The 24,766-nt window shown below is 55.1% G+C and overlaps 1 protein-coding gene across 1 annotated transcript in view; it reads right to left on the bottom strand.

Annotated features, from left to right (window-relative positions):
- Nucleotides 1-24,766, bottom strand: part of GRIK5 (glutamate ionotropic receptor kainate type subunit 5) — a 313,335-nt gene that overhangs the window by 107,813 nt on the left and 180,756 nt on the right. Inside the window, exons 5-12 of the mRNA XM_075278006.1 lie at nucleotides 18,322-18,487; nucleotides 4,266-4,444; nucleotides 4,137-4,190; nucleotides 2,158-2,319; nucleotides 1,214-1,366; nucleotides 753-857; nucleotides 509-616; nucleotides 15-218 (exon numbers count right to left, since the gene is read on the bottom strand). Coding sequence (XP_075134107.1) covers nucleotides 15-218; nucleotides 509-616; nucleotides 753-857; nucleotides 1,214-1,366; nucleotides 2,158-2,319; nucleotides 4,137-4,190; nucleotides 4,266-4,444; nucleotides 18,322-18,487 — 1,131 coding nt within the window. The remainder of the gene's footprint in view (nucleotides 1-14; nucleotides 219-508; nucleotides 617-752; nucleotides 858-1,213; nucleotides 1,367-2,157; nucleotides 2,320-4,136; nucleotides 4,191-4,265; nucleotides 4,445-18,321; nucleotides 18,488-24,766) is intronic.

The following is a 24,766-nucleotide window of genomic DNA, read 5'->3' as shown; positions in this document are numbered from 1 at the left end:
CCGGTGTTACCTACCCGATTTATAAGTTCTCCCACCATCCCCGTCCACGATCCGTTGGGCTCAGGGGCTCCGTACAATCCGTCCTCCACCAGCTTTATCTTATAGTTGAACCTCAGGAGAGCAGCGAGCTCCATTAACATCTCGGCACAGAAGCCTTCATACTGGTCATTGCCAGATAGGGATCGGTAATTTGCTTTGCGCATCATGTATGGATTCTCCTGGAGAGAGAAATATGATAAAACAGTCAGAGAACGGGAAAAGGGATTGGATTTGTGATTACATCTGGAGATTAGAAGAAAAAGTCTATAAAAAAACCAAGGTAGGAAGAGCGAGGCTGTCAGCGGTGCTCCATCAACCTGCTGGGGACTGAGATATGGTATCCAGACCATCACCCCAGATTTACAGAAACCCTAAAATATTCCTACACTCCCTGGTCAAGATATACACGGCATCGTGAGGGTCTGACGTAGGGAGATGGATTTAGTGGGCTCGTCTAGGAGGAACTTACAAGAATTGTGGTGACTACTAGAGTCTTGTTCTCCAGCGTGTCTGAGATGTTTATATCCAGGCTGGTGGCATTCATGGCCAAGGTGCGGTTGGAATACCAAACACCAACCTGCAAGAAGGCAATTCGAAGGGTTAACAGTAGTCAACATTTCCTAGAATTTTACCAAAATTTACTACATTGACATCAACTACTGAGGACAAATCAGGGCGCGACGCTCAAGGACGTTGGAGTCTGCAGAACGTACCTCGCGGTGGCCGTCTCCAGCCTTCTCCAGGATGCGTAGGGTGTAGTTTGTCCTCTGTCCTTTGCTATTAAACTCTACTCGTCCGGTCAGCCCATCGTACTCCACCTGAGAGGAGCAAAGACAATATGAGGAATGACATGTGTCATGTGTCCAGCACATCAGAGGTTAAAGGACTGGTGCGAGGATCGGCACCGTCTGCATCTTAGGCCCCATGCCCATGGGCCTGTACATACGTGAATTTCACATGTGCGGGCCGACAGTCCAGGCTGCAAAATCTAGAACAGGTCCTATTCCTGCCCGATTTTGCGGCCTGAGCCTCCATATCATATACTGCACACCCACACATGGACAGAGGTGGCGCTGTTTTCTAATCCTGGACAACCCCTTTAAGTCGCCTTCTCCTAAGCACTGACTATGACTAGCACATCTTTGTCATGTCCGGGTGCGTCAGGCGTCCGTACCATGCGCAGATAGTTCATGAGGCTGGTGCCGTGTTGCCAGATCTGCGACGTGCTGCAGGACAGCTGCTTCACCCCAATCTCCTGGCTTCGGTTCAACTCCCGCACGGCGCTGACTACGACATGTACAGCGTCAAACATGAGGGCGGCCGAGAGCTGCGGAAAGAGATGGAAAATGTGATCAGATATCTATAGGCGAGTCTGCACAATAAAGGAGTGACCAGGCTGGTGGATGGCGGCCAGGACACCATACTTTACACTGCATTACTTATCCACTAGTGGAACATGCACAGCAGACCACAATGGCGCCCCCTAGTGGTGGCTACAGGCATTCAGATGACGCCCTGCAAGGTGGTAAAAAGTCACAGTCACGGACTTGAGGCTAGATGGTGATGTTTAGTCACAGACTGGTCACAATGCTTCTTTCTCCACTTATCAGACTCCTCTTCCCTCCTAAGGTAACATTCACACATTTCTGCTGAATCCATCTTGAGCTTCCAAGACAGACAAACACTTACTGAAGTATCAGATGACATGTGCCCATCAAATGGAGCGGGGAGAGGGAGGAGCCTAATGAGAGTGAAGCAGAGAGACGCAGCGGCTGCTGCAGCTACTAGTAAGTCTTCTATCTCACCCCAAGTGCTTTATTTCCATCAGTACAGGCCAGTGCCCCTATATAATATTCTATAAGTAGGTGACACAGAAGGTTATGGAGCAGACATCATGGCAGATGCTCTCCAGTCATCAGATCAGGGAGACAGGAGGGAAAACTGCTAAAACTGTATAAGTCATATAATCTCCAGATATAGTGTAAAGCTCAAGGGCGACCACATGGGCCGGCGTAGCCGTATCCTCATGAACTGCAGCAGGGAAATCTCCAGGAGGCCCCGCCCTTCTGGGTCACCATAATAGCAGAAACAAGGCGACCCCATGGCGTCCAGACTCACCGCGGGGCCCAGGTAGGTGCTCAGCTCGCAGTTCTCTCTCCAGGACATATTCAGGCTTCTCAGGAACTCCAGATAGAAGGGATGGCTACTGTTATACATGGAGAACCCCAGGATATTGGAATGGTCGCTGACTACCCCCTCCAAGGATAACAAGGGGAAGTCCTGCAGAAAAAACAGCAGTGAGATATATACCCTCTAAAGCTGGCTGTATACAGTCAACAGCTGACAACACTCTCTAGACCCCAGTGTCCCCTCCAGACCACTCTGTCCCCTCTAAGCCTCTCTGCTTCCTCCAGACCCCTGTGTTCTTCTCCAGACCACTCTAACCCTCTCTGCCTCCTCCAGACCCCTGTGTCCTTCTCCAGACCACTCTAACCCTTTCTGCCTCCTCCAGACCCCTGTGTTCTTCTCCAGACCACTCTAACCCTCTCTGCTTCCTCCAGACCCCTGTGTCCTTCTCCAGACCATTCTAACCCTCTCTGCTTCCTCCAGACCCCTGTGTCCTTCTCCAGACCACTCTAACCCTCTCTGCCTCCTCCAGACCCCTGTGTTCTTCTCCAGACCACTCTAACCCTCTCTGCCTCCTCCAGACCCCTGTGTTCTTCTCCAGACCACTCTAACCCTCTCTGCCTCCTCCAGACCCCTGTGTTCTTCTCCAGACCACTCTAACCCTCTCTGCCTCCTCCAGACCCCTGTGTTCTTCTCCAGACCACTCTAACCCTCTCTGCTTCCTCCAGACCCCTGTGTCCTTCTCCAGACCACTCTAACCCTCTCTGCCTCCTCCAGACCCCTGTGTCCTTCTCCAGACCACTCTAACCCTCTCTGCCTCCTCCAGACCCCTGTGTCCTTCTCCAGACCACTCTAACCCTCTCTGCCTCCTCCAGACCCCTGTGTTCTTCTCCAGACCACTCTAACCCTCTCTGCCTCCTCCAGACCCCTGTGTCCTTCTCCAGACCACTCTAACCCTCTCTGCCTCCTCCAGACCCCTGTGTCCTTCTCCAGACCACTCTAACCCTCTCTGCCTCCTTCAGACCCCTGTGTTCTTCTCCAGACCACTCTAACCCTCTCTGCCTCCTTCAGACCCCTGTGTTCTTCTCCAGACCACTCTAACCCTCTCTGCCTCCTCCAGACCCCTGTGTTCTTCTCCAGACCACTCTAACCCTCTCTGCTTCCTCCAGACCCCTGTGTCCTTCTCCAGACCACTCTAACCCTCTCTGCTTCCTCCAGACCCCTGTGTCCTTCTCCAGACCACTCTAACCCTCTCTGCCTCCTCCAGACCCCTGTGTCCTTCTCCAGACCACTCTAACCCTCTCTGCTTCCTCCAGACCCCTGTGTCCTTCTCCAGACCACTCTAACCCTCTCTGCCTCCTCCAGACCCCTGTGTCCTTCTCCAGACCACTCTAACCCTCTCTGCCTCCTCCAGACCCCTGTGTCCTTCTCCAGACCACTCTAACCCTCTCTGCTTCCTCCAGACCCCTGTGTCCTTCTCCAGACCACTCTAACCCTCTCTGCTTCCTCCAGACCCCTGTGTCCTTCTCCAGACCACTCTAACCCTCTCTGCTTCCTCCAGACCCCTGTGTCCTTCTCCAGACCACTCTAACCCTCTCTGCTTCCTCCAGACCCCTGTGTTCTTCTCCAGATTCCTCTGTCCCTCTCCAGAAATGTATGTTCTCCTCCAGATCCCTCTGCCGACCTCTAAACTCCTGTGTCCTTCTCCAGACCACCAAGTCCTCCATCCTCTCCAGACCACCCCGTCCTCCCCTCAAGACCCCTCTGTCCTTCTCCAGACCCCTCTGTCCACTCTAGACCCCTGTAGCAGATTATCACTGCTTAGTACAAAAGATTGGGCATATTAACATTGCACATGTCTGATCCCGATGATACTCATTTGTATCTCTGCTACTCCTGCGCTCAGTGGTGTCCCCATTATTAGCCACAATTGGGCACACCTCCCCTCCCCCATTGACCTCCAGTCTCACCATCGTGGTCAGAATATACTTGTAATGAGCCGACGTCATCCCCAGCTCTGAGGCCTGTGATGGCAAAAAGAAAACAAGACTGAGACCTGGAAGGTAAAAAGTGGCAACAGCCGTAAGAGAGACGCCGACCTTCTTCAGGATGAGATGGGACACGGTGGTGTTGGCGTCTATAATGATGGTGGACACCTTGTCGTCACGGATCTCCTTTAGTAAAGGCGTGGGGTCATTCGTGTCGTCCAACATCCGCACGGACAGCGTGTCCTTCGATATTAGGAACTGACGGACCAACTCCTCTAGCCGCAGTAAACCTGGAGAAGAGAACGGAGGGGGCGATGAGGGGCGTCAGGGCCAAGTCACAAACAATACAGAGTCCGGGACCAAAATCAGCCCCAATTATGGTGCACAAACCTGCCCCTGGACATGTGGGCCTACAGCTGACCCAGACCTGCCCAAGTCATGGAGGGAACATCAAGGAATGCAAGCTCTAAAGGACCCGAGTACACATTCTTATGGGGAGCCATTCGCTCACACAAAATACAAGAGTTACACAATTGTACAGCGTGCACACAACCGGCTAACACCGAGCCAACCACACAGCGTGCACACAACCGACTCAAACCGAGCCAACCACAGAGCGTGCACACAACCGGCTAACACCGAGCCAACCACACAGCGTGCACACAACCGACTCAAACCGAGCCAATCACACAGCGTGCACACAACAGGCACGCACAGAGCCAATCACACAGCGTGCACACAACCGACTAACACCGAGCCAACCACACAGCGTGCACACAACCGACTCAAACCGAGCCAACCACAGAGCGTGCACACAACCGACTCAAACCCAGCCAACCACAGAGCGTGCACACAACCGGCTCACACCGAGCCAACCACACAGCGTGCACACAACCGACTCAAACCGAGCCAATCACAGAGTGTGCACACAACAGGCACGCACAGAGCCAATCACAGAGCATGCACACAACCGACTCAAACCCAGCCAATCACAGAGCGTGCACACAACCGACTCAAACCCAGCCAATCACAGAGCATGCACACAACCGACTCAAACCGAGCCAATCACAGAGCGTGCACACAACAGGCACGCACAGAGCCAATCACAGAGCATGCACACAACCGGCTCACACCCAGCCAATCACAGAGCATGCACACAACAGGCACGCACAGAGCCAATCACAGAGCGTGCACACAACAGGCACGCACAGAGCCAATCACAGAGCATGCACACAACCGACTCACACCGAGGCAATCACAGAGCGTGCACACAACCGACTCACACCGAGCCAATCACAGAGCATGCACACAACCGACTCACACCGAGCCAATCACAGAGCGTGCACACAACCGACTCACATCGAGCCAACCACAGAGCATGCACACAACCGGCTCACACCGTGCCAACCACACAGCGTGCACACAACCGTCATGCACCGAGCCAATCACAGAGCATGCACACAACCGGCTCACATTGAGCCAACCACACAGCGTGCACACAACCGTCATGCACCGAGCCAATCACAGAGCATGCACACAACCGGCTCACATTGAGCCAACCACAGAGCGTGCACACAACCGGCTCACACCAAGCCAACCACACAGCCTGCACACAACCGGCTCACATCAAGCCAACCACCCAGCGTGCACACAACCGGCTCTCACCCAGCCAACCACAGAGCGTGCACACAACTGGCTCACACCGAACCAATAACAGAGCGTGCACACGCCCGACTCACACCAAGCCAATCACAGAGCGTGCACACAACCGGCACGTACCGAGTCAATCACAGAGCATGAACACAACCGTCTCACACCAAGCCAACCACAGAGCGTGCACACAACCGGCTCACATCAAGCCAACCACACAGTGTGCACACAACCGGCTCACACTGAACCAATCACAGAGCGTGCACAAAACCGGCACACACCTAACCAATCACAGAGCATGCACACAACCGGCTCACACAGAGCCAATCACAGAGCGTGCACACAACCGACTCACACCGAGCCAATCACAGAGCATGCACACAACGGCACACATCGAGCCAACCACAGAGCATGCACACAACCGGCACGCACCGAGTCAATCACAGAGTGTGCACACAACCGTCTCACACCCAGCCAACCACAGAGCGTGCACACAACCGGCTCACACCCAGCCAACCACAGAGCGTGCACACAACCGGCTCACACCAAGCCAACCACAGAGCGTGCACACAACCAGCTCACACCGAGACAATTACAGAGCGTGCACACAACCGACTCACACCGAGCCAATCACAGAGCATGTACACAATCGGCACGCACAGAGCCAATCACAGAGCATGCACACAACCGGCTCACATCGAGCCAACCACACCGCGTGCACACAACCGGCTCACACCAAGCCAACCACACAGCGTGCACACAACCAGCTCACATCAAGCCAACCACCCAGCGTGCACACAACCAGCTCACACCAGGCCAACCACAGAGCGTGCACACAACCAGCTCACACCAGGCCAACCACAGAGCGTGCACACAACCATCTCACACCGAGCCAATCACAGAGCGTGCACACAACAGGCACGCACAGAGCCAATCACAGAGCATGCACACAACCGGCTCACACCCAGCCAATCACAGAGCATGCACACAACAGGCACGCACAGAGCCAATCACAGAGCATGCACACAACCGGCACGCACAGAGCCAACCACAGAGCGTGCACACAACCGGCACGCACAGAGCCAATCACAGAACATGCACACAACCGGCTCACATCGAGCCAACCACAGAGCGTGCACACAACCGGCTCACACCAAGCCAATCACAGAGCATGCACACAACCGACTCACACCGAGCCAATCACAGAGCATGCACACAACCGACTCACATTGAGCCAACCACAGAGCGTGCACACAACCGTCTCACACCCAGCCAACCACAGAGCGTGCACACAACCAGCTCACACCGAGCCAATCACAGAGCGTGCACACAACCGTCTCACACCCAGCCAATCACAGAGCATGCACACAACCAGCTCACACCGAGCCAACCACAGAGCGTGCACACAACCAGCTCACACCCAGCCAATCACAGAGCATGCACACAACCGGCCGACTCAGTAACATCTCTGTTCTATTTTCATTTCTTTCTTAGCATCTGACTTAAATCTCACTTGACACGTAGCACACGCGATTCGCAGCCGGTGCGGCTTCACAGCTCACAGGCTGCTGAGAACAGGAACAGCTTGTGCCAAGTCCAAAAAAGTAGGTTAAAGGCAAATCTAATAGTGCAGAAGCCTGGATGTACAAGACGTATTCATAGCAAGTGAGACGCTGAGATCAGGCGCCATCATGGACACTGTAGGGTACTCATAGTGATATATGGGGGGTCGGTCATAGGGGGGGGGCAGACCACTGGCTCCCTATACAGTGCTCAGACCTCATAGTCACAACTTAGAGATGTCTCTGACCTGGAATGTTCTCTATAGAGTCTCAAATCTATCTATGACACGTTGGATGACTATTGTGACTAGACTTCCCCTTTAAAGACGACCTTTAACCACCCCTGCCAGCTCCAACTCTCTACATCCATCTATAGCCCCCACCCCTCCACTGATATCCGTTCCTGGCTAATACTTTCTATTAGTTTCAGCACAGTTAAGCTCTTGACTGTCAGGTGGGTGGTCCTTGGATGGGCAAGATAGTCTGGGACCGCCCACCTGACAGCAGAGACGATAACTGAATGGAAACTACCAAAGGATTTCTCAGGGGGGGTGCGGACTACAAAGAAAATTCCAACTGTGCCAGAATCAGGGGAGGGGGGTCTATTGATAGAGGTAAAGAGTTGGAGTTGGTGGAGGGGGTGAAAGGTCCCCTTTAATTAAATAACCCAATACCTGGCAAATCATATAAGTAGAGGGGTGAGATAAAAGTCATACATGACGCTGCTGCCACCATTTTCATCATATCGCTCCCCGCTTGCCTCTTCCCATGGGGATCTTCATTTAGTCCCATTTGGACACATATTAGGACCACCCCTCCATATAGGGTACATGGACATCGTAGATGGGGGTCATCCACTTAGGACTCCCCCTATATATTGGAATGGGGGGCGTCTTGTGGACTGTCAGTGCACCTGTATGGGCACCACATAGTCCCACGCGGAGATTCCCTGGCCGCTGCCCCGACTTCTGGGAAGGGTTTGTCTCCTTTAAAGGGGTTTTCCTTAAGGTAGGTCATCCATATTAGTTTGGTAGGTCTGACCCCTGACCCCAGTGAGAGCCACTTCTGTTTCACAGGCCAATGACATCATGTTTGTTGGTCACATGACCTTGTGATACCGATGACCTCTCCTAAATATAAGACGATCGGTGTCCGAGTCCTGGAAAAGCCTTTTAATGCCTCCTGAACTAAACAGTCTTAAAGGGAGTTCAGCCTGAAGCCTCCGGACACATCGGGGTTAATATCGCCGCCGTGCCGTCACAGTCTGTTGCCAAGGAGAACCTGACAGGATTTATAAAGGCCCTCAGGGAACAAAAGAGGTTTCCTTAAGAGAACTCCGAAACGTGCGCCAAGACCAGACTTGTGATTGCGCAGACGGAGGACGACGGCCATGTGACTCAACTACGAGCCCAGGACAATGGCGGCCAAGTGACCCAGCTACGAGCCCAGGATGATGGCGGCCATGTGACCCAGCTACGAGCCCAGGACGATGGCAGCCATGTGACTCAGCTACGAGCCCAGGACAATGGCGGCCAAGTGACCCGGCTACAAGCCCAGGATGATGGCAGCCATGTGACCCAGCTACAAGCCCAGGACGATGGCAGCCATGTGACCCAGCTACGAGCCCAGGACAATGGCGGCCATGTGACCCAGCTACGAGCCCAGGACGATGGCAGCCATGTGACCCAGCTACGAGCCCAGGACGATGGCAGCCATGTGACTCAACTATGAGCCCAGGACAATGGCGGCCAAGTGACCCAGCTACGAGCCCAGGATGATGGCGGCCATGTGACCCAGCTACGAGCCCAGGACGATGGCAGCCATGTGACTCAACTACGAGCCCAGGACAATGGCGGCCAAGTGACCCAGCTACGAGCCCAGGACGATGGCAGCCATGTGACCCAGCTACGAGCCCAGGACGATGGCAGCCATGTGACTCAACTACGAGCCCAGGACAATGGCGGCCAAGTGACCCAGCTACGAGCCCAGGATGATGGCGGCCATGTGACCCAGCTACGAGCCCAGGACGATGGCAGCCATGTGACTCAACTACGAGCCCAGGACAATGGCGGCCAAGTGACCCAGCTACGAGCCCAGGATGATGGCGGCCATGTGACCCAGCTACGAGCCCAGGATGATGGCGGCCATGTGACCCAGCTACGAGCCCAGGATGATGGCGGCCATGTGACCCAGCTACAAGCCCAGGATGATGGCAGCCATGTGACCCAGCTACGAGCCCAGGATGATGGCGGCCATGTGACCCAGCTACGAGCCCAGGACGATGGCAGCCATGTGACCCAGCTACAAGCCCAGGATGATGGCAGCCATGTGACCCAGCTACAAGCCCAGGACGATGGCAGCCATGTGACCCAGCTACGAGCCCAGGACAATGGCGGCCATGTGACCCAGCTACGAGCCCAGGACGATGGCAGCCATGTGACTCAGCTACGAGCCCAGGATGATGGCAGCCATGTGACCCAGCTACAAGCCCAGGATGATGGCAGCCATGTGACCCAGCTACAAGCCCAGGACGATGGCAGCCATGTGACCCAGCTACGAGCCCAGGACAATGGCGGCCAAGTGACCCAGCTACGAGCCCAGGATGATGGCGGCCATGTGACCCAGCTACGAGCCCAGGACGATGGCAGCCATGTGACTCAGCTACGAGCCCAGGACGATGGCAGCCATGTGACCCAGCTACAAGCCCAGGATGATGGCAGCCATGTGACCCAGCTACAAGCCCAGGACGATGGCAGCCATGTGACCCAGCTACGAGCCCAGGACAATGGCGGCCATGTGACCCAGCTACGAGCCCAGGACGATGGCAGCCATGTGACTCAGCTACGAGCCCAGGATGATGGCAGCCATGTGACCCAGCTACGAGCCCATGGCAGCCATGTGACCCAGCTACGAGCCCAGGACAATGGCGGCCATGTGACCCAGCTACGAGCCCAGGACGATGGCGGCCATGTGACTCAGATACGAGCCCAGGACGATGGCGGCCATGTGACCCGGCTACGAGCCCAGGACGATGGCAGCCATGTGACCCAGCTAGGAGCCCAGGACGATGGCAGCCATGTGACCCAGCTACAAGCCCAGGATGATGGCAGCCATGTGACCCAGCTACGAGCCCAGGACAATGGCGGCCATGTGACCCAGCTACGAGCCCCATAACGATGGCGGCCATGTGACCCAGCTACGAGCCCAGGACGATGGCGGCCATGTGACCCAGCTACGAGCCCAGGACGATGGCAGCCATGTGACCCAGCTACGAGACCAGGACGATGGCGGCCATGTGACCCAGCTACGAGCCCAGGACGATGGCAGCCATGTGACCCAGCTATGAGACCAGGACAATGGCGGCCATGTGACCCAGCTACGAGCCCAGGACGATGGCAGCCATGTGACTCAGCTACGAGCCCAGGACGATGGCGGCCATGTGACCCAGCTACGAGCCCAGGACGATGGCAGCCATGTGACCCAGCTACGAGCCCAAGACGATAGCGGCCATGTGACCCAGCTACGAGCCCAGGACGATGACAGCCATGTGACCAAGCTACAAGCCCAGGACGATGACGGACATGTGACCCAGGTACGAGCCCTGGACGATGGCAGCCATGTGACCCAGCTAGGAGCCCAGTACGATGGCGGCCATGTGACCCAGCTACGAGCCCTGGACGATGGCAGCCATGTGACCCAGCTACAAGCCCTGGACGATGGCAGCCATGTGACCCAGCTAGGAGCCCAGTACGATGGCGGCCATGTGACCCAGCTACGAGCCCTGGACGATGGCAGCCATGTGACCCAGCTACAAGCCCAGGACGATGGCAGCCATGTGACCCAGCTAGGAGCCCAGTACGATGGCGGCCATGTGACCCAGCTACGAGCCCTGGACGATGGCAGCCATGTGACCCAGCTACAAGCCCAGGATGATGGCAGCCATGTGACCCAGCTACAAGCCCAGGACGATGGCAGCCATGTGACCCAGCTACGAGCCCAGGACAATGGCGGCCATGTGACCCAGCTACGAGCCCAGGACGATGGCAGCCATGTGACTCAGCTACGAGCCCAGGACGATGGCAGCCATGTGACCCAGCTACAAGCCCAGGATGATGGCAGCCATGTGACCCAGCTACAAGCCCAGGACGATGGCAGCCATGTGACCCAGCTACGAGCCCAGGACAATGGCGGCCAAGTGACCCAGCTACGAGCCCAGGATGATGGCGGCCATGTGACCCAGCTACGAGCCCAGGACGATGGCAGCCATGTGACTCAGCTACGAGCCCAGGACGATGGCAGCCATGTGACCCAGCTACAAGCCCAGGATGATGGCAGCCATGTGACCCAGCTACAAGCCCAGGACGATGGCAGCCATGTGACCCAGCTACGAGCCCAGGATGATGGCGGCCATGTGACCCAGCTACAAGCCCAGGATGATGGCAGCCATGTGACCCAGCTACGAGCCCAGGATGATGGCGGCCATGTGACCCAGCTACGAGCCCAGGACGATGGCAGCCATGTGACTCAGCTACGAGCCCAGGACGATGGCAGCCATGTGACCCAGCTACAAGCCCAGGATGATGGCAGCCATGTGACCCAGCTACAAGCCCAGGACGATGGCAGCCATGTGACCCAGCTACGAGCCCAGGACAATGGCGGCCATGTGACCCAGCTACGAGCCCAGGACGATGGCAGCCATGTGACTCAGCTACGAGCCCAGGATGATGGCAGCCATGTGACCCAGCTACAAGCCCAGGATGATGGCAGCCATGTGACCCAGCTACAAGCCCAGGACGATGGCAGCCATGTGACCCAGCTACGAGCCCAGGACAATGGCGGCCAAGTGACCCAGCTACGAGCCCAGGATGATGGCGGCCATGTGACCCAGCTACGAGCCCAGGACGATGGCAGCCATGTGACTCAGCTACGAGCCCAGGACGATGGCAGCCATGTGACCCAGCTACAAGCCCAGGATGATGGCAGCCATGTGACCCAGCTACAAGCCCAGGACGATGGCAGCCATGTGACCCAGCTACGAGCCCAGGACAATGGCGGCCATGTGACCCAGCTACGAGCCCAGGACGATGGCAGCCATGTGACTCAGCTACGAGCCCAGGATGATGGCAGCCATGTGACCCAGCTACGAGCCCTGGACAATGGCGGCCATGTGACCCAGCTACGAGCCCCATAACGATGGCGGCCATGTGACCCAGCTACGAGCCCAGGACGATGGCGGCCATGTGACCCAGCTACGAGCCCAGGACGATGGCAGCCATGTGACCCAGCTACGAGACCAGGACGATGGCGGCCATGTGACCCAGCTACGAGCCCAGGACAATGGCGGCCATGTGACCCAGCTACGAGCCCCATAACGATGGCGGCCATGTGACCCAGCTACGAGCCCAGGACGATGGCGGCCATGTGACCCAGCTACGAGCCCAGGACAATGGCGGCCATGTGACCCAGCTACGAGCCCCATAACGATGGCGGCCATGTGACCCAGCTACGAGCCCAGGACGATGGCGGCCATGTGACCCAGCTACGAGCCCAGGACGATGGCAGCCATGTGACCCAGCTACGAGACCAGGACGATGGCGGCCATGTGACCCAGCTACGAGCCCAGGACGATGGCAGCCATGTGACCCAGCTATGAGACCAGGACAATGGCGGCCATGTGACCCAGCTACGAGCCCAGGACGATGGCAGCCATGTGACTCAGCTACGAGCCCAGGACGATGGCGGCCATGTGACCCAGCTACGAGCCCAGGACGATGGCAGCCATGTGACCCAGCTACGAGCCCAAGACGATAGCGGCCATGTGACCCAGCTACGAGCCCAGGACGATGACAGCCATGTGACCAAGCTACAAGCCCAGGACGATGACGGACATGTGACCCAGGTACGAGCCCTGGACGATGGCAGCCATGTGACCCAGCTAGGAGCCCAGTACGATGGCGGCCATGTGACCCAGCTACGAGCCCTGGACGATGGCAGCCATGTGACCCAGCTACAAGCCCTGGACGATGGCAGCCATGTGACCCAGCTAGGAGCCCAGTACGATGGCGGCCATGTGACCCAGCTACGAGCCCTGGACGATGGCAGCCATGTGACCCAGCTACAAGCCCAGGACGATGGCAGCCATGTGACCCAGCTAGGAGCCCAGTACGATGGCGGCCATGTGACCCAGCTACGAGCCCTGGACGATGGCAGCCATGTGACCCAGCTACAAGCCCAGGATGATGGCAGCCATGTGACCCAGCTACAAGCCCAGGACGATGGCAGCCATGTGACCCAGCTACGAGCCCAGGACAATGGCGGCCATGTGACCCAGCTACGAGCCCAGGACGATGGCAGCCATGTGACTCAGCTACGAGCCCAGGACGATGGCAGCCATGTGACCCAGCTACAAGCCCAGGATGATGGCAGCCATGTGACCCAGCTACAAGCCCAGGACGATGGCAGCCATGTGACCCAGCTACGAGCCCAGGACAATGGCGGCCAAGTGACCCAGCTACGAGCCCAGGATGATGGCGGCCATGTGACCCAGCTACGAGCCCAGGACGATGGCAGCCATGTGACTCAGCTACGAGCCCAGGACGATGGCAGCCATGTGACCCAGCTACAAGCCCAGGATGATGGCAGCCATGTGACCCAGCTACAAGCCCAGGACGATGGCAGCCATGTGACCCAGCTACGAGCCCAGGACAATGGCGGCCATGTGACCCAGCTACGAGCCCAGGACGATGGCAGCCATGTGACTCAGCTACGAGCCCAGGATGATGGCAGCCATGTGACCCAGCTACGAGCCCATGGCAGCCATGTGACCCAGCTACGAGCCCAGGACAATGGCGGCCATGTGACCCTGCTACGAGCCCAGGACGATGGCGGCCATGTGACTCAGATACGAGCCCAGGACGATGGCGGCCATGTGACCCGGCTACGAGCCCAGGACGATGGCAGCCATGTGACCCAGCTAGGAGCCCAGGACGATGGCAGCCATGTGACCCGGCTACAAGCCCAGGACGATGGCAGCCATGTGACCCAGCTACAAGCCCAGGACGATGGCAGCCATGTGACCCAGCTACAAGCCCAGGATGATGGCAGCCATGTGACCCAGCTATGAGCCCAGGACAATGGCGGCCATGTGACCCAGCTACGAGCCCCATATCGATGGCGGCCATGTGACCCAGCTACGAGCCCAGGACGATGGCGGCCATGTGACCCAGCTACGAGCCCAGGACGATGGCAGCCATGTGACCCAGCTACGAGACCAGGACGATGGCGGCCATGTGACCCAGCTACAAGCCCAGGACGATGGCAGCCATGTGACCCAGCTATGAGACCAGGACGATGGCGGCCATGTGACTCAGCTACGAGCCCAGGACGATGGCGGCCATGTGACCCAGCTACGAGCCCAGGACGATGGCAGCCATGTGACCCAGCTACGAACCCAAGACGATAGCGGCCATGTGACCCAGCTACGAGCCCAGGATGATGACAGCCATGTGACCAAGCTACAAGCCCAGGACGATGACGGACATGTGACCCAGGTACGAGCCCTGGACGATGGCAGCCATGTGACCCAGCTAGGAGCCCAGTACGATGGCGGCCATGTGACCCAGCTACGAGCCCTGGACGATGGCAGCCATGTGACCCAGCTACAAGCCCAGGACGATGGCAGCCATGTGACCCAGCTAGGAGCCCAGTACGATGGCGGCCATGTGACCCAGCTACGAGCCCAGGACGATGGCAGCCATGTGACCCAGCTAGGAGCCCAGTACGATGGCGGCCAAGTGACCCAGCTACGAGCCCTGGACGATGGCAGCCATGTGACCCAGCTAGGAGCCCAGTACGATGGCGGCCATGTGACCCAGCTACGAGCCCTGGACGATGGCAGCCATGTGACCCAGCTAGGAGCCCAGTACGATGGCGGCCAAGTGACCCAGCTACGAGCCCAGTACGATGGCGGCCATGTGACCCAGCTACGAGCCCTGGACGATGGCAGCCATGTGACCCAGCTACAAGCCCAGGACGATGGCAGCCATGTGACCCAGCTAAGAGCCCAGGACGATGACAACCATGTGACCCAGCTATGAGCCTAGGACGATGACGGCCATGTGACTCAGCTACGAGCTCAGGACAATGGCGGCCATGTGACCCAGCTACAAGCCCAGGACGATAACGGCCATGTGACTCAGCTACGAGCCCAGGATGATGGTGGCCATGTGACCCAGCTACGAGCCCAGGACGATGGCGGCCATGTGACCCAGCTACGAGCCCAGGACGATGGCAGCCATGTGACCCAGCTATGAGACCAGGACGATGGCGGCCATGTGACCCAGCTACGAGCCCAGGACGATGGCGGCCATGTGACCCAGCTATGAGCCCAGGACGATGACGGCCATGTGACTCAGCTACGAGCTCAGGACAATGGCGGCCATGTGACCCAGCTACGAGCCCAGGACGATGGCGGCCATGTGACCCAGCTACGAGCCCATGGCGGCCACATGGCGTTACATCGGACTCTTGCACCGCAGCCTGGTGCGCTCTGTGATATTCTTGGATTCCTTTCAATGTCCGTAAAGACAATGAATAAACACTTGGGCTGTCAGCTGAGATTATTCCGCTCGTGCCTAACGTAAGACGGCGTCTCGCAGCTACCGAGGGGATGAGGCTCCGAAAATAAGATGTGTTCATCCAATCTCACAGATTTCATTACAGCTGCCGCGTCTTAAGGATATCACGCAGGAAACAATACGCGAATCTAAGGACAAGCGAGCGAGGAGACAGCGAGGAGGAGAAGAATTAATTACTGGATATCAGGAACGTTCTCCGCAGCAATCAGGGCTGGAGATCTCATGGAGAACTACAAGACACAGCAAGGAACAAGGGCCAAGACACTACTGGGCGGACTGGACACACATTGGGGTCCACCATAGTAGAGGCTCCAATAAATATCACAGGACCCCAGACCCAGATCATGGTCTATGGTGGAAAAGTACAAGAAGCCGCGCAATCAGATCAGGACCACACAGGGTCCAAATAATACTGCCATACGGCGCCCAAATAACCTGACTATACTGCCATACTGTCCAGTAAACATCTATATAGTGACTCAATAATACCGCTATATTTGGCGCCCAAATAACCTGACAACACTATAGACTACTAGACTCATATTACAGTGCAAGTAAGGCTGCCATACTGTCCAGTAAACATCTATATAGTGCCTCAATAATACCGCCATATGGCGTCCAAATAACCTGACTATAGACTACTAGACTCATATTACAGTGCAAGCAATGCCGCCATACTGTCCAGTAAACATCTATATAGTGCCTCAATAATACCGCCATATGGCGTCCAAATAACCTGACTATAGACTACTAGACTCATATTACAGTGCAAGCAATGCCGCCATACTGTCCAGTAAACATCTATATAGTGCCTCAATAATACCGCCATACTGTCCAGTAAACATCTATATAGTACCTCAATAATACCGCCATACTGCGCCCTAATAACCTGACAACACTATAGACTACTAGACTCATATTACAGTGCAAGCAATACCGCCATACTGTCCAGTAAACATCTATATAGTGCCTCAATAATACCGCCATACGGCGCCCAAATAACCTGACAACACTATAGACTACTAGACTCATATTACAGTGCAAGCAATGCCGCCATACTGTCCAGTAAACATCTATATAGTGCCTCAATAATACCGCCATACTGCGCCCAAATAACCTGACAACACTATAGACTACTAGACTCATATTACAGTGCAAACAACGCCGCCATACTGTCCAGTAAACATCTATATAGTGCCTCAATAATACCGCCATACTGCGCCCAAATAACCTGACAACACTATAGACTACTAGACTCATATTACAGTGCAAGCAACACCGCCATACTGTCCAGTAAACATCTATATGGTGCCTCAATAATACCGCCATACTGTCCAGTAAACATCTATATGGTGCCTCAATAATACCGCCATATAGTGACACACTGACTACATAGCTGTGCATATACAACACTCGCTCCGAGAGACTTGTAGGTGCTGGAGTAGTCTGCAGTCTCTTACCATGGAGACACATAGAGCTGCATATATTACCCACCACTTTGCAGTGTTTTGTGCCGATAATTCTCAATTTTGTATTTTTTTTTCTCAAAACACTAAAATTGTAGACATTTTTTTTTATGAATTTGGTATCAACCAGACAAAATGGTGGCGGAGCCGGAAACCTTCTCGATATCAGAGAGATGTAGAGATAAGAAGTCTGACTCCGGATACAGAAGACACATAGTGGCGGTGGGATAGTGGAGGCCTGGCGGCCATATCTCAGCAGGTCAAGGAGAGCAGACAGGACGAGGTTGATCCTTGAGATGGCTGTCCAGGGTGCTGAAGTCTTGGAGGACTCCACTTGTCTCCTCGCCACCCTCCCATATCCCCCGCTAATCCCCAGACGCCACTTCCAGCTTCCTAATTGACTCTCATGTGTTCTGTATTGTGGTGACCTCTAGGTCAGGGCTCGGTGGCCGGCCACATGGACAGGAGCGGAGCGGCCTAATGAGATGTGCCAGGACTCGTCTCATCTTACAAGCTCAGGTCACTTCTACACAAGGATCAAATATTCATAAAGATGTCAATTAGTGAGACGGCAGAGAGTGGAGTGCGGGGACGTCGTCATGACACGGGTCAGATGGGACGCTTGTTGTCCTAGACACGCCGTATAGTGCATGCATAATGTAGTGAGGCTCCGTATACACCATCATCTCCTCTACGTCTCCACATGGTGAGCGGGCCTTCATCATCACTATGGTCTGCATCTATAGGGGAGGCCGAGGGCTGGGGCCTGTTGTGGAGCGACAACTTCTAGACCTGATATTGGTGGCGCCAACGTCAGATGAATGTGGAGTGACACACATGAGCTTAGACTTACACTCGGCCTTGGCGCAGATAAGGCTGGTGGAAGGGTTGTGGAAGGACTTGAGGATGTGCGACACGGCAAGGCTTATGTCCTCATTACTTGGGTACAGACTGACAGAGGCAAACCGTAAGTATTGTAGCTTGGGGGCTTCTTCTGGTCCAACCTTTATGTGCGGGATCTACAGGAGACAAGAACACGTCACCATCGTGAAACAACGGACATAAACCAACAATCGCCGGCATCTCATGTATAGAAATGGGCCACAATAATCTATAAATGCAGAACATCCGGTACATATCCATGGCTGATGGGACTCTTCATGGCTGAGGTGACCAGAAGAGGTGGAGGAGGAGTGCAGAACTGGAGGGGAACCAAAGTGGAAAAGATCCACCAAACCCAAGTGTGAGCAAGATATGGACTTCCATTGGAAAATCAGCAACCTGAGCCATTCCTGGTCACTGTTACCTGCCATAGATGGTAATAATATAACTAGTGAGGACCATATCTATCTATTGTGAACTGTCCAGAAGAGCACCCCATCGTGAAGAAGAGCACCCCATCGTGAAGAAGAGCACCCCATCGTGAAGAAGAGCACCCCATTGTAAAGAACACCCTGTCATGAAGAAGAGCAGCCCATCAAAAAGCACACCATCCCATCATTAGTCATCGTGTCCATCATTAGTCCCCGTGTGTCCATCATTAGTCCCCGTGTGTCCATCATTAGTCCCCGTGTGTCCATCATTAGTCCCCATGTGTCCATCATTAGTTCCCATGTGCCCATCATTAGTCCCCGTGCCCATCATTAGTCCCCGTGTGTCCATCATTAGTCCCTGTGTGTCCATTATTAGTCCCCGTGCCCATCATTAGTCCCCCTGTGTCCATCTTTAGTCCCCGTGTGTCCATCATTAGTCCCCGTGTGTCCATCATTAGTCCCCATGTGTCCATCATTAGTTCCCATGTGCCCATCATTAGTCCCCGTGTATATCATTAGTCCCCGTGTGTCCATCATTAGTCCCTGTGTGTCCATCATTGGACCAGTATCCCAAGCAATGAAGAGTGCACAGCCACTGCTCTCCTTAACGGGACTGTCTAGGGTTACACAAACATAGCTGCTTTCTTTCTAGAACAGCGCCCCCCTGTCCACAGGCTGTGTGTGGTATTGCAGCTTCACTGAAGTTAACGTGGCTGAGTTGCAATACCACACACAACCTGCGGATAGGTGTGGCACTCTTCCTGATAGAGAGAAGCCATGTTTTTTTCATGAATCATACAGACAGTTCTGTGATTGGCGGGGGGGGGGGGGGGGGAGGGGCTCCATGATTTTGGCCCAGACCAGTGTCCCCATGCCCCCTGTCCAGGCCATCCGCCTTGAACCATCTCTCCCTGCAGCAATTAAATCTGGTGCGTGGCCCCCTTCTGCCGCTGACTAATTATGCGGTGTGCCTGGCGAGCGCGCCAGCTGATGTGTCCTCGCTGCGACGTCTGGGCGCGGTGAATCTCCTCGGCCTCATTTCGCTGCTGCTGGAAAGGAAAGCAATAATTACTTTTTAATAATCCTATTTACTCTTCGCGGCGCCGTAATTAATGCGCCGCCGTCTATCGCTTTGTTCCATATGCGCGATGGCTCCATGAAATGACATTTTTTGATCCTCAGAAAATCACGTCAGTTCTCCGTATTACGCCTCTCGCTGGAATTATCACCATGTAAGGAGCCGCGCTGAAGGTTCAGAGGGGTCATGGGCCCTTAAAGGGATCGGACATTGGATTAACCCTACAGAGCTCAAGGCCTGTGGACCTAAGAGAGTAAGTCTGACCACCAGCCATGGCCGAGAAGGACTATGGGATTTGTAAGGGTGGCCGCCATGTTTGAGCCCTTCTAGATGGGTCCATCTCAGAAACCAGTGTTATACATGATACATCCATGTGTCCGGCCAAGCCTGGAGGACTCTTGCACTGTCAGGGAGATGTAAGGGAGATGGGTCCTCCCTGGATAGATGTTCTCACATTTCTGCCATGGAGGCACCGATGTAATCAAGAATGAAAGTCTCCCACCAGAATTGGGCTCCGATGTCCCATGACCTCCTAGTATAGATAATGGTTGGCCAGATTTGGAAATAGAGAGAGCATTCTACTCAAGGTGGAGGAGTGTCCCTGCAAGAATGGGGCTCCTATAGATTGATGCCCGATGACCTCCTGTTAGATTTGGAAAGGCCCACCAGTATACTAGAGGCCCACCAGTATACCAGAGGCCCACCAGTATACCAGAGGCCCACCAGTACACCAGAGGCCCATCAGTATACCAGAGGCCCACCAGTGTACCAGAGGCCCACCAGTACACCAGAGGCCCACCAGTACACCAGAGGCCCACCAGTATACCAGAGGCCCACCAGTACACCAGAGGCCCATCAGTACACCAGAGGCCCATCAGTATACCAGAGGCCCATCAGTATACCAGAGGCCCACCAGTACACCAGAGGCCCACCAGTGTACCAGAGGCCCACCAGTACACCAGAGGCCCACCAGTACACCAGAGGCCCAACAGTATACCAGAGACCCACCAGTACACCAGAGGCCCATCAGTGTACCAGAGGCCCACCAGTACACCAGAGGCCCACCAGTGTACCAGAGGCCCACCAGTACACCAGAGGCCCACCAGTACACCAGAGGCCCACCAGTGTACCAGAGGCCCACCAGTGTACCAGAGGCCCACCAGTATAACAGAGGCCCACCAGTACACCAGAGACCCACCAGTATACCAGAGGCCCACCAGTATACCAGAGGCCCACCAGTACACCAAAGGCCCATCAGTGTACAAGAGGCCCACCAGTACACCAGAGGCCCACCAGTATACCAGAGGCCCACCAGTGTACCAGAGGCCCACCAGTACACCAGAGGCCCACCAGTACACCAGAGGCCCACCAGTACACCAGAGGCCCATCAGTACACCAGAGGCCCATCAGTACACCAGAGGCCCACCAGTATACCAGAGGCCCACCAGTACACCAGAGGCCCACCAGTACACCAGAGGCCCACCAGTATACCACAGGCCCACCAGTATACCAAAGGCCCACCAGTATATAAGAGGCACACCAGTATACCAGAGGCCCACCAGTATACCAGAGGCCCATCAGTATACCAGAGGCCCATCAGTATACCAGAGGTCCACCAGTATACCAGAGGCCCACCTGAACACCAGAGGCCCACCAGTATACCAGAGGCCCACCAGTATACCAGAGGCCCACTAGTATACAAGAGGCCCACCAGTATACCAGAGGCCCACCAGTATACCAGAGACCCACCAGTATACCAGAGGCCCACCAGTATACCAGAGGCCCACCAGTATACCAGAGGCCCACCAGTATACCAGAGGCCCACCAGTATACCAGAGGCCCATCAGTATACCAGAGGCCCACCAGTGTACCAGAGACCCATCAGTATACCAGAGGCCCACCAGTGTACCAGAGGCCCACCAGTATACCAGAGGCCCACCAGTACACCAGAGGCCCACCAGTATACCAGAGGCCCACCAGTATACCAGAGGCCCACCAGTATACCAGAGGCCCACCAGTATACCAGAGGCCCACCAGTACACCAGAGGCCCATCAGTACACCAGAGGCCCATCAGTACACCAGAGGCCCACCAGTATACCAGAGGCCCACCAGTATACCAGAGGCCCACCAGTACACCAGAGGCCCACCAGTACACCAGAGGCCCACCAGTATACCAGAGGCCCACCAGTATACCAGAGGCCCACCAGTACACCAGAGGCCCACCAGTATACCAGAGGCCCACCAGTATACCAGAGGCCCACCAGTATACCAGAGGCCCACCAGTACACCAGAGGCCCATCAGTACACCAGAGGCCCATCAGTACACCAGAGGCCCACCAGTATACCAGAGGCCCATCAGTATACCAGAGGCCCACCAGTATACCAGAGGCCCATCAGTATACCAGAGGCCCACCAGTATACCAGAGGCCCATCAGTGTACCAGAGGCCCATCAGTACACCAGAGGCCCATCAGTACACCAGAGGCCCATCAGTATACCAGAGGCCCATCAGTACACCAGAGGCCCACCAGAGGATCCTCCAATGGCCCCAATCTCTGGTACAATAGTGAGACCCAAAGGTTTAGTAGATAACCCCATATGGTGGTGATCTTGGAGCAGTCACCGGGGTCCGGGTCTTATGGGACGATTCAGCAGTAAGTAGATCTTATATATGATGCGCCCGGTGTGAATCCCCTCCCAGGTGGACCTTACAGCTGGTAATATGTTCTCCAGCCATGGACATCATGGCTGCGGCCAAGGCCTCCTAGTATTGCGGCTTCTCCTCCCCCGAGTTGCGTCTCGGCCGGTGACTTCTCCTTCCGCAGCTTCTCAGAGTCTTCTCTTGGTTAATCATTTCCGTCTCTGATGATCTCCAGTCTGAGTGAAGACGATCTTCTCCTCCGGGGCCCCCGACTGTGACGTGCTGAGATATCGTACAACACACGAGACTGCGTGACTGCGATAAGTGACCGCACGAGGACAACATCACGTAGGGTCATTACAACATGCAGATCTCCAGACGACTTCCAGTCTATGACAAGATGGCCTCTGATCTGCTCCAGCTGTGGGACGGAGGGGGTTAAATGGTCGAGGCTGCCGGCGGCGCTGTCATTGGGTGAGAGCCGTTGTGCGACTGCAGCTCCTCTCCAGACCTAGGTGTCGCCATGGTTACAGAGCCTGACCCCGCCCCTCCTGGTTATTACCTTGGTGGAGAAGCAATAGCTGGGGGGGGGGGCAGATGGGGGGGATTAGCCCCGGGCGGGGGTGGGTGGCCGTGTCCTCTAGGACCCTGCAGCTGTATCGTCTCCTCACCTGTCAGATCTATCAAAGGCTCCTCAAGACATAGAGGGTTAATAGTATGGAAATCACTGCCTGCCCAGGCCTAGAGGGGGCGCTCAGGGGTAGTCGTGTCCGTCCCCTCCAGCAGTGGTCACATCACTACATGGACAAGCACAAAGACAGCACCAGAGATAGCGCCACCCCTGTCTATAGGTTAGGTCTGGTATTACAGGTCAGATCTATTCACCTATGTATAGCTCAGCTGCAATACCAGTCCCAGCCATAGACCAGAGGGGGCGCTCACAATACAACTATACAACTTTCTTTACCCTTATACAACCCCCTCTTATCCTCTATATGTGTCTATAATGTGCTGAGAGAAGTGATATATATATATATATATATATATATATATATATATATATATATATATATATTCTCCTCTTACGTGGTGTATAATAGTAGGCTATAACATGGCTCAGGTTTGGGGTCTTGTCCGTTATCCTGATACCCCTGCGCCGGGCGGAGAGTGCGCGTACAATAGACTATGGTAATCCTATGTATTATATGGGTGACTGATATCAGGGTCTGGGGTCACGGTGTTCCCCGGCCGTATATCGGGGTCTCTACCGGTTACTCCGCAGGTAATTGCCTTCCTATAAAACCGTCCCATGTGTGAGATACAGAAACCAGATGTGACCAGAGCCAGAGCCGCGGGCCGAGGACGAGATCTATAAAATACACCCTGATAATAGCGAGACCCCCCCATAATATCAGGAGCCCCCGCTCAGGACTGTGAGAGAGGAGCCAGATGATATCATATAATACACTAGCAGGAGGACGCGGCTTCACACGGGTACGTTACATGTTATGTCTGTAGTGGCCCCATATGAATTGCCCAGTTGTGCACTGCTGTATTCTGTATGTGGTTTGTGTGTCCATAAGCGTCATGTGATCACGTGTATCTCTGGTAGAATATCAGTGAAAAACCTGTGATCAGAAACCTGGAGTAAAGCTGTGTGTATGTGACCTGGTGTAACAGTGTCATCCACAGCGCCCTGCCCCTTTACAGCCGACCTATAGCAGTGAAGAAAAATGGCGGGTAGCTATAGAAACCTGGAGTAAAGCTGTGATGTCTGATACTGTGTGCTGAGCTGTGTATCTAATCCTCCAACATGTGATACTGTGTATCTAATCCTCTCCTCAGCAGCTGAGATGTATTATGAGGTTCTGCAGCAGCTGAGGTGTGTGATGAGGTTCTGCAGCAGCTGAGATGTATTATGAGGTTCTGCAGCAGCTGAGGTGTATTAGGAGGTTCTGCAGCAGCTGAGATGTATTATGAGGTTCTGCAGCAGCTGAGGTGTATGATGAGGTTCTGCAGCAGCTGAGGTGTGTATTATGATGTTCTGCAGCAGCTGAGATGTATTAGGAGGTTCTGCAGCAGCTGAGGTGTATAGTATGAGGTTCTGCAGCAGCTGAGATGTATTAGGAGGTTCTGCAGCAGCTGAGGTGTATGATGAGGTTCTGCAGCAGCTGAGGTGTATGATGAGGTTCTGCAGCAGCTGAGGTGTATTAGGAGGTTCTGCAGCAGCTGAGGTGTATTAGGAGGTTCTGCAGCAGCTGAGGTG

Source organism: Leptodactylus fuscus, chromosome 6, assembly GCF_031893055.1.
Source record: "Leptodactylus fuscus isolate aLepFus1 chromosome 6, aLepFus1.hap2, whole genome shotgun sequence".
Classification (NCBI taxonomy): domain Eukaryota; kingdom Metazoa; phylum Chordata; class Amphibia; order Anura; family Leptodactylidae; genus Leptodactylus; species Leptodactylus fuscus.
This window is presented reverse-complemented; position numbering and strand designations above follow the sequence as displayed.